Source organism: Hydra vulgaris, chromosome 08 (assembly GCF_038396675.1).
Source record: "Hydra vulgaris chromosome 08, alternate assembly HydraT2T_AEP".
Classification (NCBI taxonomy): domain Eukaryota; kingdom Metazoa; phylum Cnidaria; class Hydrozoa; order Anthoathecata; family Hydridae; genus Hydra; species Hydra vulgaris.
Window position 1 is genome coordinate 46,586,530 of NC_088927.1, and position 17,798 is coordinate 46,604,327.

At 26.6% G+C, this 17,798-nt stretch overlaps 1 protein-coding gene across 5 annotated transcripts in view; it reads left to right on the forward strand.

Annotated features, from left to right (window-relative positions):
• Nucleotides 1-3,890: 3,890 nt before the first annotated feature.
• The window catches only part of LOC136083901 (sugar phosphate exchanger 3-like), a 29,198-nt gene continuing 15,290 nt past the window's right edge, over nt 3,891-17,798 (forward strand). Inside the window, exons 1-2 of one of the 5 annotated variants that reach the window (XM_065803818.1) lie at nt 3,891-4,096; nt 13,021-13,929. In XM_065803818.1, the coding sequence (XP_065659890.1) occupies nt 13,023-13,929 (907 nt within the window). In that variant the 5' untranslated portion in view covers nt 3,891-4,096; nt 13,021-13,022. Of the gene's footprint in view, nt 4,545-13,020; nt 13,930-17,798 lie in introns of those variants that run through there. The other 4 variants (XM_065803819.1, XM_065803821.1, XM_065803820.1 and 1 more) reach the window with 4 other exon arrangements.

The window sequence follows — 17,798 nt, forward strand, 5'->3', positions numbered from 1 at the left end:
TTGTTGCGTTGGAGTTTGCTACAAACTGATTACTAAATTAATACTGTTTTTTTTTTGCATTGACCGATATAAATGTATAATTTATTAGTTTTAAAAGTTACACCTTTATTTGTATTACTTTTTTTAATAAAAAAGATATTGTTATGATGGCATTTATAGCTTCATAGAGTTTTCTTTTCTTATAGTTTTAAACTTTGTTAACTCAAATCGTCATCTTGCCCCGTATGCGGGGCAAGATGACGATTTGAGTTAACATCGTTTAATGAGTTTTTCTTAACTATTTTCTACTTTTAGAGTGGTGTTTTGATACATCAGCGACGCGGAATGATTTTTTATCACTTTTAAATCAAGTTTTAATTTTTGGGACAGATATTGACTATGATACAGGCGCTTTTCGAAACATTCGTCATCTTGCCCCATGTTCCCCTGTATCTTTTAAAACATCAAAAGAACTCCGTAATTTGTCTTTAATCATATAAAAATTCATTATTATGTTTAACCATGTTAGGCAAAGGGTGAGATGCACTTTTTTTGCTGCCGGTAATTTCTCTTATTATAAACCAAGTGCGCTTAAAATTTAATTTATATTTATCTAGTAAATTTAAATAATATTTTTTTTTTTTTTAAGGCTTCCAAAAAGTTTAGTGTAATTTTTATATACAATTTTATTTTCATTTGTTTAACATTATTTATTAACATTTGTTTAACATAATTTTTGTTTAATTTTTGAAGACTTACACAAACTCTTTGTAATCCAAGGCGATTTAATACTTTTAGCTTTAAGATTTAAATTAAATTCAGAGAAATTTGTGTCGTAAATATTATAGAAAGTTTTAAAAGAGGAGTTATAAACTAAGTTTGTATTATCAGAGGCGTTTATAAAGCTCCAATCAATTAAAGATAATTGTTCTTTAAAAGATTCAAGGTTTTTATTTGTAAAAATTCGCTTTTTGAAAACTCGTTTTTCATTAGAAAGTAAATTATTATTTATATTTATAGAAAAGAAAACAGGAAAATGATCAGATATGTCATTTTTAATTATGCCTTTTTTTTAAGGATACCTTAAAAACATCAGTGGTTAAAATTTAATCAATTAAAGAAACACTTGATTGAGTAATTCTTGTCGGTTTGCTAATCAAAGGAATCGCACCATTTTCGAGAATGCCATTATAAAACTTTTTAATGTTATTATTGACGTGGTATTGAAAAAAATCTAAATTCAGATCACCGAATAAGTAGATAAATTTGTTTTCGCGGTTACTTTTTTTAATAACGTCATTACATAAAAACGAATTAAAATTTTTAATTTCACTTGAAGGTGGGCGATAACAGCAACTTAGAATTTTATTTTTTAATTTGTTGGTTAAAATTTCAATCGTTAAAACCTCTTTATCAGCATCAGTGATGCTCATGTCATGCCGGGTAAAATATTGTAAATTATTTTTAACATAAATAAGAACGCCTCCGCCATTCTTATTTGTTTTTCGTGCCAATGAAATTACATTAAAACCCGGCAGTTCAAAATTGGTAAAAGAATTTACGTCATTGGAACTGCACCATGTTTCTGTTAAGCAGATTATATTAAAAAGATTACTAGTTTCTTCAATGAAATTACTAAAGATTTTAAAATTTTTTTTAAACTTCGAATAATAATGTGAATTGTGTTAATATTATTTTGATCAAGAAATCCTTTAATTTCATGGGTATAAAAGTAGTTGCATTTATTTTGCAAAACATCAGAATCAGTAAAATAATTAAGATCAGGATCAGATTCCTCGTCTAATAAGAAATCATAAGTTCGAAAAAAATCATAAAAACTAGACTCAAAATTTAAGGTTTTATTAGAATCCATTTAATTTTTGTTTTTTCATATTCGAATTAGATCAAAGAATTTCTTTTATAAATCCCGTATGATTAATTTATTACATACAACTTTAGCGTACTTACCCTTCGCCCTTAAATCTTTTGCCTCATTCAGGATCTTTTTCCGCAATTCCAGCGTATGTTTGCTATAATCTTCATTTATGTAAACCTTTTGAGTTCATAGTTTCATCGTCTTATATTTTCTTAATATCGTGGCTTTGTCTTTGTAGTTAAGAAATCTTAATATGATCGATGTATTTATTTTATTGTTTTCAGGTAATTTTTTGCCAAATCGATGCGTCCTTTCAATTTCAAAGTTTCCGTGTAGTGAAGTTTGTTATTTAAAAATTCCCTTACTTTATTTTCACTGTCTTCCCAACTTTTATTTTCAATTTCTTCAATCCCGCAGAATCTTAAGTTGTTGCGTCGACTTCTGTCTTCAAGTTCTGCCAATTTGTTAATCATTTTAGAATTTGCATCTTCATTTATCAATGATGTTTTTGATGTTTGATGATCAGCGACTATATTATCATAATTATTACTCACAAATTCAACAGCTTTATTAAGTTCGCGTAATTCCTTTTTTAGTTCCTTGTACTCGTCAATTACTGAGTTTAATTTGTTTTCAAGTTTTTCAATTCTATCATTAAACACCTTCATAATAATATTTTCATGAATTTCCAAAATATTTTTTAACTGTGCAGATGTAAAATTTATAGTAGCCATTTTGAATTTTTTTTTTTTTTAATAACCAGTAAGTAAAAAAGAACACGTCCGCTCGCGGTGAATGCTAATAGCTTATATCATAAACTTTCCCAAAATCTTTTTTGTATAAGACTTTTTCAAGCTTCTTATAGATTCCAGAATATTGCTGTAAAATGGATAAATTTTTGCACTTTTCTCTCTCCAGTCACGTGAAAATTAAAATTTTGCGAAAATATTCATGTCACCTGATTAGATTCTATAAGAAGTAGTAACGTAAATGAAAATCAACAAACCTTTTTTAAAACAGTGAACACCCGTTATACTTTAATAAGTTTTTGTATATAAGTAAGAATGGGGTCTAGTTATAAGTAAAAAGAGTCTTTTTCTTGCCTCGCAAATGTTTTTATTTATTTGCTTATACATTTTAAATTTTACGGTGAAACAAACAAGGAAAAAATTCAGAGACTTTAAATTTTTTTTTTTTTTTAATTTTCTGTTTAAAGTTTAAAATTATTAACTTTAAAGTTCTATATTTTTATATATATTAAAGTTATATATTTTAAAGTTTAAATTTATTTGTTTTTCATATTTGTAAGATACCATGTGAAAACACTTATTTTAAAAATTAATTAAAACAAAGAAAAGTTCGCTTTGTATAAAAACGTCTTTTAAACGTCTAAAGAGGTCGTCATAAATTTGTCCTATAAAGGCGTCTTTTTGGCGTTTTCATAAACCACCTGTCCCAAACATGTTCAAAATGTCTCAAAAACCTATATTTTTTCCAATTTTTCTAAAAAAAAATGTGTTTTCAGCTATATATGAACGTTCTCGTGTTCACTAGGATATTATGTAATAGTCAATGATATATTATATAACTAGATGTCTAACTTCGGTCCGATAAGTGAAGCGGCTTTTTGCCCGTTTTACAAATGGCGGATTAATTTTGTAAACAAATATTTTTAACTTTTCTTTTCTTAAATGAAGTAAATATATCTTAAATTTAAATATCATTTACGTAAAAGTGTTAAGCGGAAATTATAATATTTGTAAAATAATAATTTATGATTCCTTCGTTTATTTACGATTAAAATGGGATTAAAGTTTTGAATAGAAAAGTTAAAGGACAGACACTTTTGAAGCAATTTTATGAATTAAAACACTTTTTAATAAACATTGGCTCATAAAAAAACTTTTAAAAATATTTTATAATTATTAAAATTTGTTTTTGAATTATCTTTAATTTATTGGGAACTTTTGACTTGCATTATTAACTTTTATTCCGCGCATTGGCTTCAGCTTTTGCCCATTTTACAAATAGCCGACTATTGTTATAAACAAAAAAAACGGCTTTATTTTTTGTGCAATAAAATCTCGCAAGTTAATTATATAATATATCATTGGTGATAGTACAACTAATATGACTCAGATAACATCTGCATCAGAATTATAAGCGTCAAATGCAAAGAATTTTCTTGAAAAGCTAATCACAATTAAAAAAGCAACGTTGAGAGTTTAAAGATTTTATGAGGTTTTTTTTAACCGTTTTTAGAAATGTTGACTTATCTTAAATTTTTTCAGCAATTGTAGTGATAAAAAAGCTTTTTTATAGTTATTTTATGATAAAACTAATATAAAAAAACTATTGCAATAACGTTAACAAAAATCTTTTGACTTGACATTATTGATTTGGTGTAAAAATATTTGTTTGTTTTCATAATTTCATACTTAGTAAAAGAGTTTATTTGAATAATATAATATTTCTGCTATGCACTTTTGCTTATTTCGCAATGAAACCCGATGAAAGCTGATAAAAATTATGTATAAAACTTTTTTTTTTTTTTTTCACTTTTGTATGTTATTAATAAGTTAAATGCAAAGTAACTGATATACGTAATGGATGGCTAATGTATACCACTTATCGAAATTACAATAACAAAGCAGTTTCATTATCAAAAAACATTTTACCGTTTTTTAAGGTACGATATTGTTGCTTTTGATGATTCTTTTTTTTAAAAATGGGTTGAGGAGAAAAATAAAATTGCAAAAATATTGATATTAAAATAAATTAACTATAATAAAAGTATTATAATTGTAAATTTGATAATTTTTTTAATCAATTGATTTAAAATTATTTGCTTAAACTAATTTAACTAATGAGCTGTGAAATAATAATTGTGTAATACTAATAATAATTATATAATTTATTTACCATCAAGGTTCGAAAGCTTTCATGCCAGTCAGTCATTGTTAAATAGGTGCTAATGATATACTTCGAAAATATTTTTAATTATCTTGATTATAATTAAGATATTTTAGAAGTACATCATTATGATTCAAGTACATATTTAAGAAGTTAATTTTTCCTAGATGAAAAAATCAACTTCATATATATGTACTAGAATTATAAAAAAGGTTATACGCCTAATTGCATTAGGCGTATAACCTTTTTATTGGATTTTTAATAATATCTTTTAAAAATTTATAGGACGTATTAATATTAATGATTTTTTTATAAATACGTCACAAGTTTTTGCATTTCTGGAATAATATAGCTTCGACTCTTTCTTTTAATCAACTTTGACATGTAAACTGTTATTCCAGTTGCAGGATCAGCAAAAAATGTAGTCTGGTTTTATCTATAATGGTAACCTTAATTAATTGAACAGATTTTGCATATGATAATTAAGTTTTCCTTGAAGTAAGTTTAATAGACAATATTTGATAACTTTAAAATCGTTTAGCGCGAAAAGGGTTCTGGTATTGCCTGGGGAATTTAAAAATAATCATCAAATATTTATTCATTTAATGAGATTACTATCTATAGTTCTGCGGTTCATGTAAATTGCAGATTTGTTTAACACAATTATAAGATGGGTCGAAACGATTACTGTGCTATATATGGTTGCGTAAACAGTCGAAACAAATCCAAAAAGTAAGTGTTTCCTAACTTATTATTTATATCTTAAAGTATTGAGCTTTTTCATGTCACATGTATATATATATATATATATATATATATATATATATATATATATATATATATATATATATATATATATATATATATATATATATATATATATATATATATATATATATATATATATATACATGTAACATGAAAAAGCTTATATATGTATGTATTTATATATATACATTTATATATACATATATATATATATATATATATATATATATATATATATATATATATATATATATATATATATATATATATATATATATATATGTATATATATATATATATATATATATATATATATATATATATATATATATATATATATATATATATATATATATATATATATATACAGATAAGTAGATATATTCTGTAGATGCAGCAGTTTTTTATATATGCATAATTTTTTTTTTCTTACGCTTAATCCATGTTGTACCTTTAAAACTATACATACTATTATTATCATTAATAATATAACAAACTATATTATTATTGTTGTTGTTATTATTTTTAGAGATTTTTTTTTTTATTTAGGGTTTTGAAGAAAGACCATGTTGGGATTCTTCGATTGCATACTCCTTGAATATTTCAAGATATGATGGTATGGGAAAAATGTTAAACAGACAAGGTGGTTTTAAAATGATTATGAGTACAAAGGTTTGTACAAACCACTTTGCTGCAGGATATTGTTCAGATGTTTCTCCAATACCAACAATATTTCTTAAAGGGTATATTAGCAAAAAGCCTTTGAAGCGTAAAGTTACAAAAAATAGAAATAGTATTTTTGTGAATGTCCACAAAAAAGTAAAATTTGTTGATCGTGATGGGTTTGAGGTACTTGAAGAAGACACCATCTCCACTCCCTTCATAGGCAATCACAGTTATGATAATAGTATACCTACCAATAAATGTGCTAGTCGTGAACCTTTTAACAAGTGTAGTCGATGTAATTCTTTAGGAATATAATAATGGAACTAAAAATGATTATAGATGCACAAACAAGCAAATTTCAGAATTAAAGCATTCTCTTACCAAAGCAGAAACAAAAAAATTGTTTAATTTTGGTGATAATAGTCATAGTGATAAACATGTTCGTATCTATACTGGAATACAAAATGCAAAACTGTTTGAATGGCTTCATAAACGCATTGATGGCGAAGCTAAAAAGTTGAATTGTTATAATCAAAAAACAACTCAAAAACACAGAATTAATCGTAAAGTAGACACGAAATCTGCTATGATTTTAGTGCTTCTCAAATTAGGATTAGGACTTACGAATAATGACTTAGCATTTATATTTAAAATATCACTATCTCTAGTGTCAAATATTTTAAAAACTTGGATACCTTTTGTGTCTTTACTACTTAAAGATTTCATACATTGGCTAACCAAAGAAGAAAATAAAATTGCCTTTCAAAAATGCTTTGAGAAGTTTCCTAATGTAATTGGCATAATAGACTGTACTGAAGGAGCATTAGAGATCCCAAGTTTAGCCAAAGCTCAAGCCCAAACTTATTCAACATACAAATCCAAGAATACCTGGAAAGTTTTACTTTGTGTCACTCCAATTGGTACTGTATCCTTTATCTCAAAGGCACATGGAGGTAATGCATCAGATCAATTTATTACAGAGAGATGCGGAATTTTAGATAAAATTGTATCAGGAGGTTCTTCAATGGCTGACAAAGGATTTAATATTAGTGATTTGCTTGTTGGAAAAGGGTAACAGCTTGTTATTCCACCTTTTTTTAAAGATAAAAAAAAGTTCTCTAAAAAAACTTCAAATATTGCGAAGGCACGCATTTATGTTGAAAGACCGATTTCTCGTATAAAAAAATTTCATACATTGCAATCTGTTTTTCCTTTAAAAAGAAAAAACCAGCTTGACGATATTTTGACAATTTGTGCGGCCTTAACTAATTTAGCTCCTCCATCAGTACCATTAAAAACTACCATTTTATTAGTTTAAGTAACTTATGGGACAAGTTTGATTGTATTTTAATAAATTTATGTTTTTTCAAACATTTTATAAAAGTAAATATTTTGTGTATTTCTTGATTTTGGTTAGAAAAGTAAATATATTGTGTATTTCAAAATACTGATTGAGAAATCAAAAAAGTTGTGGAATTGGTACAAAACAAATTGTTAAAATTTTGATTCAGTTTACGCTAAAACAGATAATATTTTAATTTAATAAACTGATTTTTTATTTATTATAAAAAAGATATAATATATTATATTAAAATTATTATCTTTAAGAAAGCAATAGTTTTAAAAAAATGAATCGGTTCCGAAAATAATCAAAAAACATACAAATCGCGACGTTTTTTTAAAAAGAGGATATTAATCAAGATAATTCAAACGTCGCGAAATGTGTGCAACAGAATATTTATTTGAAATTTAAATACTACTAATCAAATTAAAAAGTACATGTAACTTACAAGTTACTCGTGGCTTAGTTCATTCTGTCACGTATACTTAAACACAAGAACAGAATTTTTGCAATGGCTCAATAAATTTTTTTACCATTAGACATTTCTGTACCCTCAATCGGCAAATGCCGATTTAGATTTTTGTATATTAGTTTGGTTTGAACATATTTTTATAGATAAATAATAACATTTCTGATAATAAACTTAGTTTAAATCTGACAAAACAAGAGTCATTTAATTTAATTAAGTCATTTAATTGCTAATTTTGAATATAAAAGTAGAATTAAAGTTATGTTTTCTCAAACGCATAAATATATAAAAGCCACATAAATAAAAGCCACACAAAAAAAAAAGAGAGGAAAACAAGCCTCAGCTTAACTTTAATAAACCCGCGTTAGGCGAGGTAGCGCAAGAATTTTTGATGCCTCTAAAGGATCGCCGCGCCGGTTTTAATCTGAAAAAGGAGGCGGTTTAAAACAAAAAGTCTTAAATTTGTTTATATTTTGTATTAAATAATATTGCCAAAAACAAGTGTCCTCCTTTAGCCACGATCGCTGACTATTTAATATTTTCTCTTAATTAGAATTTTAATTTATTTAAATTTAGAAATTTAATATCGCATGTATATATAAAAGGGCATAGGATTACAGTCACTATCCCCTATTTCAAATATATTTTGACCAATACATTACATAGATAAACCGGTTTATATAAAATTTACAAGCAAGTTCGTAAAGAAATCAAAAGTTATTGCAGAATGTGAGTGAACATTTATACCTTGTAACACACTCCCCTAACTTCTTCTAACATTACGTTTTTTATAGATAAGTTGCATTATGCATTTTTTTATAATGCACGACTATTACACTTAGTTCTCCCAAGTTTAGTGGAGTTATTTTATTAAAAAAGCATTAAAGATAGTTAAACTAAAAGTAAACAAAAGTTTTTGCTTCAGCATTTCAAGATATCTTTTGGATAAAAATCATTAAAAATACCTCAAAAATATAAAAATTTCAATATTAAAAAATGTATACAAGAGTAAATTAAAAATCAGTGTAACATAATTTTCAATTATAAAATCAGTTTCATGAATAATTCTTGCAATATTTTCATCGAGTGTTTCAACATTTTTATTGTATGGTTCGCATACCTTGTGAGACAAATTCATTTATAGTAAGTCCTCTATGTGTCCATGGACACTTTATTTCCAGTAATCCAGGTTCATGGCATTAACAAGAGACCAAACCATCAGGACTTGCTCCTAAAAAAGGCTACAATAAGCTTGTGTAAATGCCAGCCATTTTAACCTTAAATGTTTTATGAAGTTGTCTGTTAATTTTTATATATGTTTTTCGGGTTGTTGGCTCATTACTAACACCCCCATTTGTAGCTTTTGACTAAATTATTGGGCATTACCGACAAATTTTGCTTAGAAGTGATTTTGATTTGGCAGGATTAATAATAATATTATTTTCATTAACTTTATTGACAGCAGATTTAAAGTTTGAGGCAGTAATTCTAATCTTTTCTAAGTTGAAACCATAACTCACTTGAATTTTGATTGATTGTTTTTTCCATAAGTAAAGATTGCTGCTCTTTTGTTATTTTTAAGTTCTTCATTAATATATCGAAAGTTCATGGACCAACTGTTGTAATCACTTCTGCAATCGTTTTTGGAAAATCAATTAATAAAGACGTTGAAATTTCAACTTCTTCTTGCACATTGCAGATATTAAATTGCATACTTTTTTTACGCATTAGTGTATGAAATCACAAATGGTAACTCACAGTTACCATTTGTAATTTAGCAAGTGAATCTATATCACTTTCAGTACGAGAATTTTCAGTTGTCTTTTGCCTCTTGAATATATTACTTACGTTTTCTTCCTTTTTTTGCTTTTTTTAACTCTATTTCAACTAATGTGGCAGGGACATGCAGTCAACTTTGTTTTTTAGAGGGAACACTCCATTGCTGTTTCTTAGAACTTCTGCACAGGAAAAGTTATTATCTAAACTTATTTCCTTTTCAATCTACCATAACAGGGCGCCAACATGCTTGCATATACCTGATGTTCTGAAAGTATACACACATGCATTCATTTTTTTAAATCCTAAATGTTAATTTAAAATAAATTTTTGAAAATATTACACACCTAGCTGGACAGGAGCAATCTCCAGTTATAACATCACCTGAATCTTTGTGTATAACAACCCAAACATCATATGGTGTGTTGGTTAGTTTTTGCTCTGACAAACAAAGACCTCTTATAAAACAGTATCTGGATATACCATTTATTGCATGTGACATTACATTAGATAAATGACCTGAGTTAAAAAGACTTATTCCTCCTTTAAATGCTTTGCCTGCATTATTACTGTAAAGATAATCATTGATTTGTTGCAATAATGTTTCTGGAAAAATTGCAGGTGCTTCAGTCCAATCATTTTTTAAATTCATAAGATGAGATATTTGCACTTTTTCAATAACAAGTTTTTCTAAAACATCTTGTTGAATTTCATTAAGTTTGTCTGTAGCATCAGTAAAAGTGAAAAGAAGATTCATATCAAATACACCTAAGGCGTGGTTCACAAGAGTTTGCTTGTTACCACTCCTATTGATAGGAGTGGTAACAAGCAAACTTTTGCTTGACTCCTTAAATACTCTTGAAGCTTTAATAAAGTCCATTCTTCAAATTTTGGGGTTTTTTTAATGATGGTATGATTGGTACTTTTGGTGTTGGAAAATTACTATTACCTGTAAAATCAATATTTGAAGAGAGATTACAACTTGACACTATGCGATTCCAAACGTAAATAACTTTTTCTAATACTTTTTTTTATTTAAATTACTAAAACTATGATAGTTCTTCGATAATTTTAAAAAATATCGAAGGTCACTGAGCTTCCATTAAGAAAAGTACATTGTTATCATGTTTTAGACCTTTCGCAGAAAACTCATTCATTAAAACCTTTACTAAATTTCCGCAGTCATCTTCAAAACACTCTGTTTTTAAATCCATTAATAAATTTTAAAAGTTTAAATTAATAAAAACAAGATTAAACATAAGCTACTTATAATTGTAATGCGAAATTTGATTTTTATACTTTGTTATTCCCCAGGCGATCCCACAATGCATTGCGAAATGTTCTTGAAAAAGTTATCAAATATCGTATATTGCAAATAAATAGCCTTTTAATAGCATTCCTAATATTTTTTTTTAAACTTAAACGACTTATATACTTTCAAAACATGATCATTAAATAGAAGTGTTTCAGTATACAATTAGAGTAATAACAGAATGATATGCAAATCGTAAGTTATATAAACTAAAATATAAAAATACATTCAATAAAGAAAAATTTGCATAAGATACACTTACCAGAAAATACTTTTTATACGCCAAAATACAATTTCTGCTTTTCTTTTCAAATGTTTACAATTTCTTGAGAAAAAAGCTTGGTAGCCTCACACATTTAAGATAAACATGTAAATCTCATGTTCAAACAGTATTTAACTTTAGACACTAATGAAAGTATAAACATTTATTTATTGAGTTAAAAACAAAAAAACAAGTATACCTTTTAAAGACAAAAATCATAAAAAGTCTTTTATAATTGAAGGTTACCCTTGTACATATGACTTAACCATGACTCTACTTTTTTTTAACTATTAGGCAAAAACTTTAGGGTTTTTTTTCTTTTTTGCATTTTGCATTTTGTATTTTGCCACCTACGTACTTTAGTTAGAAACAGTCAGTGACATGTGAGTAATCTCACAGAAATATGTAATTTATTAATACTCAGAGTTAACATCATTTACGTCAATTAAAATTTACAGGATCAAGAATACTTAGGAGTAAGTTGAAAGTTTTTAACACATATAAAAGGTTGTTTTCGCTAGTTCATTTATTGATATAATAGGAATAGAGATGGAATAAAAACGCTATCATTTATAAATATAAACAATATTTTCTTAAAAAGTGCTTTGTATTTGTCTATTTTTTTTTCTAACTCAGAGCCATAATTCTCAGAGGTGGGATCTAACTCTACACTATTCGTGTTCAATTTTACTCGTAAAGAGCTGAATCCAGTCTTTATCAATGTTACTGACACATATTATACATTCAACTTTATTTTCAGAAATTTTAAAAAAACAAGTACCATACCTTTTTTTTCAATCTTTTATTATGTTTTATCAAATTTTTTAATTAATTTAACTATGGAAGTTTTGTATCCTCAAGATTAAGTTGCATATTACAAAGAGACAAGAAGTAAGAACTTTATTTCTTTGGGCTTTTCATAATCTAGAATTAATTCTAGATTAGAAATATTAGGTACTGGAAATAAAATATATAAAACATTAGTTACTAATGTTTAACATTAGTTAATGATACTTTTAAAATGTTTGCTGCAATATAAGTGTTGTAGTTTTTGAAAAGAAAAACAATGTAAAAAAATCAATATTGTTATATTTTTTTTGGCTCGAAGTTTAATTTGGATTCATTTTGCTAACGCTTCATTGAAAGTTGTCTTGAAGAGTTTTATCAAAAGTGTGTGTAGTGGTTTAAATCTGCTGGTATTGTGTGTAAAAATAATTTATAAGAATGTAGTTCTTTTTAGCATATATAAAAGCTAATAGTATTTTATGTGATGCTTGCCTATTCCTAATCACTAGAACTGTTGCTTTGAGATTCATGCTTGAACAAGTTTTTCAAAGTCTTGCAACTACTTGAGAAAAGTATTTCCTTTTATCTAGTCGTTGCTAGATGACACTGTTTTACTATTTGTTGGTGCCTTTATGATTAGATACACCTCTCTTTCTATAAATAGGAAATACAAATAGTGGTAGGTGTAAAATGTCTAGTTTTAATCGAAAGTTATAAATTAACGTAACGAACGAAAGGTTTAATCGATTGAATATTTATTAAATATATATACCCATGAATTTAATTTACATATTTAATGTAAAAGTCAAACGGCTTTTAACTAACTATTTTTTTTAATATTTATAACAAAATAATTAATTAATTATTTTAGAGATGAAATCGTTGCATGTTAAATTATTTGCAAAAAATCGTTGTTTGTCTTGGCATCATGTTTGTGTATTCGTTTTAACGTATTTTTCTTATGCAATTTTCCAAGGAAGCAGAAGAGCGTTTGACAACTGTAAAAATACATTGAACAAATCATTTGTTTTACAAAGCTCTAACAAATCCTCTGAAACTAATGAAGACCCAATATTCTTTTTTATAAGACTTGATATTTGTTTTGCGTTTGCCTACGCATTAGGATTATTTATTAGTGGCATAATGGGAGATAGACTAAATTTGCGTTATATGTTAACTCTTGGTATGTGTGGTTCCGCTATCACTACGTTAATTATTGGGTACTTAAGAAACATAACACACACTGTGACTAAATACCATTATTACGTGCTTTATTCTGTTAATGGCTTATTTCAATCAATAGGTTGGCCAGTTACAGTTGCAATAATGGGAAACTGGTTTTCTTCAGGAGACATTTTGTACGGGATATGGGGTGGAAATGGACCCCTTGGGTACATTATTTGTTCCTATATTATTAGCTATTCATTGAGTTATGATTATAAAATAGGATTATTATTAAATGGTTCTTTATTGTTTTGTTGTGGCGTAATTAATCTATTTTGTTTAATTACTCATCCAAAGGAAGTTGGTCTAAAGGAAAGCAACTTATTAAATGAACAAAACTTAGAAAACGAGGTTTTTATCAAAAAAGCTGTTGGATTTGGGGAAGCAATTGCGTTACCAGGAGTTCTGATTTATGCACTTTCTCAATCTTTTGTAATAATAACTAACGACGTATTTATCTTTTTATTATCAACTAAATTGGCTCTTGACCCTAAATGGAATGATATAAGATCCAATAGTTTGATATCTTACTACGACTATGGTTCAATAATTGGAGGTAATAATATATTTATTTTTTTACATTTAGAACTACTGTACTTTTATATTTTTAGCATCATGGAGGATTTTTCATTAACTTTAAAAAGAATCTCATAATTTAATTTGATAACTTAATTTTGTCATAGTTTTCAAGTTCTCAAACTTTAAAACTCAAAATAATCTTTTTCTCGAACTTTAAAACTCAAAACAATCTTTTTATTAAGAAAGCATCAAAGTTGCTGGTTAACAAAAAAAACGTAAATTTGATATTGAATACTGTTTTACAACAAACATTTTCTTTAAAGACAAACCTTCTAATTTAAATTTGGAGAAACAATATAGATTATTCAATTAAGAATATTTACAGTAGTCTCCATTCTGATCAAACATTGGAGTTATTATGTTGAGCAAAGCATTGCTAGGTATCTACTAAAGACAACAATTTTTACTAGCTTATTTACTTTTTAAGTTAATTACCAATTGCTAGTTTGATATAAAAGAAAATACGAAAGCAAACGACTGACATACTTAGAGTTTTCAGTTTATAGTATTTTTTAAATCTTGATTCCTTAAAATAAATTTCATTAGTTTTTTTTTATGTTTAAGAATTCACAACTTACTAATTCATATTTAATCATAATTCTTATTTAAAAATGAGTTATTACTCTTAAAGAACACACCAATAATTTCTCACGGTTTATTTTGTTTCTTATTTATTTCTCATGTTTGTCCGTGTCGGGATGATCATCAAACGAGTATGCGTGCATTGGGTGAATACCTCAGGTAATTAAAAATAAATTTTCTTCAAATTTAAGATTCCAATTTTAAAAATGTGCGTCTCGGAGTAGTGGTTATAGTTTCAGTTTCAGATTTGGATGTCTGTGGTTAAGACCGGCTCATTCCATTCCATTCTTTTTGATTCATGCATTTTTTGCCAAGACTATTTGCCAAGACTATTAACGTTTTGATTCAATGCATTTTTTGCCAAGACTATTTAAAGAATTTAAAGCATTCAAACTTTGCGATATTATCTCATATTTTGTAAAAAAAATATAATTAAGATTTTTTCTCATTTTAATCAAGAATTTTTTCCTCGTTTTAAAAAAGAAGTTATATTAGTCATGGGTACAACACGTATGACATGTTTTCTAATATATATAGTAATTTTAATAATTTTAGATAAGAGAAGAGAAAAAATATATTTCTATATCTTATACCGACTGGTGGTCTATATTCATTCAAAAATAACCACAATGCTTTTTAGAGGAAATATATTTTAATGATGACAACATAAAACACAATAATAAAAGAATATAATATTATAATTATTGCAAGCGTTTATATCAACATTAAACACATAATACTGACGTTGAGATAAACCGTACATGTTTGTGGAAGTTTCATAAGAATACCTTAAACCTCCACAATATTAATTGTGTCATCGTCTTCTATAAACTTATTACAAAAGTCTCCTGGTATCTTCTAATACTTAATTTTGTAAACTGTAGCAACAATTTTTATAACTTCTGCCTGATAAAGTCTGGAGTATTTCATTCAATTTGACACAGGCCAACTTGACAGCTAAAACATTTCCAGAAACAAATTGACTTTGATTATTAGGTAAATTTACTCAAAAATCATTTTCATTAGAACTTAAATCAATTAAACACTTGTCAGAATGACTAAAAATAATTTGTTCGACCATTTTTTTCTTTTTATTGAAGAGAATTTTTTACATTGATGGGTAATAGATTTTTAATAAAGAACGACTTTAATTTCAGGTGTATCAGTTAAAATACAAGATCTTTTACGCCTTTGTTTTACGTATAATTTCAGATGAAACAAAGAATGATATTAATGGTAAAGTCACAAAGGTCATTTCCCTTAAAACAATAGACAATGTTGATGGTAAACTAGCAGGATCAACACTATCACTATAAATGCAATAGAAATGCGTAGAAAGTTTCAGTATTCACTACTGGCCTATCAGTAATACTTGTAGTCAAAAAGTAAATATCAGTAAAAAAATCTCAATCATGCTTCCTATTTGTATTTTGCCATTTGAAGCAAGATATTTTGTTTCATCACAGACTTAAATGTTTCCCGAATGCAGAAAATCAACCAAGAATTGTTGGCAATGATTTAAATAGAGATAACTTAATATTATATCTTTTGGGAAAATACTTGCAGCCAATATTCAACAACAAATTCATTTTTCATCCATGAAATTTCAATTTTTTAATGATTTGCTAAAGCATACTCATATGCAAAACGGCATAATCTGCTTTAATGTAAGTTCGCAATCCCTTATTTCAGCATCTGCCAAGTGGTTTACCAAAACTATTTTTTCTTCTGTTGAAAATATTTTTTTGGTTTTGTGTGTGTATGGTTTTTTAGTTTTGTACGTGAGTATTTGCAAATTCCAGATTTTTTAAACTGCTTCAACTGATATATCAAAGTTGATTTTGTAGTGTTGCAATGTCTTGTAGCTTCACGCAAACTTATTTTTTGTTCAAGCACAAAACTCACTGCATTAAGCATGTTCGTTTCTAAAAAATCTTGCAAAAAATACTAACAAAATAAGATCAATCGTTGACATTTAAAAAAAAAATGTATTATAAGAAATGATTAAGTATTTTTATGCTTTTAATTTCCTATTGTTGTGCAGAAATTAGGAACACCTCCCGCTAATAGTGTTTATGTTATAAAAAAGTTTACACGCCCAAATTAACTTTTTCTAGCAAGGTATGATTATAGTGTACACAAAAAAGTTAACAATTTTACAAAATTTGTTTAAAGTTAAAAAAAAAAGTTATACAAAATTTGAAAAGCATGTCCCGTCAATTAACAGTGTTTTTTTTATTTTTAAATTTAATAATTAAGTAATTTTAAAATAAGTAAGCAGTTTTATTTTTGATTTATTTATATAAATATATATATAAATATATATATATATATATATATATATCGCTAAAAAAATGTAAAAAAAACTAAGTAAAGGTAAAAAACAGGAATCTTTTAAAAGTATTATTAAATTATAAACTATTTGTATAATTATAACTATACAAGAAACTTACGGTTACTTTTAGGTTGATTATTTCTTAAATTGATAGTACTTTATGATATAATAATATATATTATACAATTTAATCATATTACATAATATAAATAGATTTTAAAACATTGTATTATATAACAATGTTTATATAGTATAATATTTAAGCGTATTATGCAATACATAAAATTTATATATGTGTGATACATAATCATATATACTATATAATTAAATTTAATATAAATGCATTGTATAAGTATGCTTCTTAATCTACCTAAAGGTTAAATAAATACCATAAAGTATAATATATAACACCTAATTTTGCAGTAACACACCTTGATAATCGTCATAAATGCTGCTGTAAATGCTGTCGTAGAGCAGACTGAACACTCTCAGTAACACCTTTGATACTCATAAAACCATAGGTTTTACCGAACTAAAACAATGACAATCCATCCTTTGTGACTGGAATATCCCAGCTATCCCAATTTCTAAAAATGTTGCTACAACTTTCAATTAGGTTTGCGTAACACTCACTGCAAACGTTACATGAACCAGCTTTTGTGAGTTAAATTTTACAGCTCTTAAAAGTTCAGTACGAACGTTCGATAACAAACAGAGAACGTTTACTTAACGTTTAACCCAAACGTTATTTTGACAGCTCCTAAACGTTCAGACGAACGTTCGATAACAAACAGTGAACGCTTACTTAATGTTTACTTCAAACGTTATTTAACAGCTTTTAAACGTTCGCCTCAACCACGCAATAACGAACATTGAAATCAAAAAATTTTTTTCTTGTTCTCAATTCTAAAATTATAATTGTAAAGGTT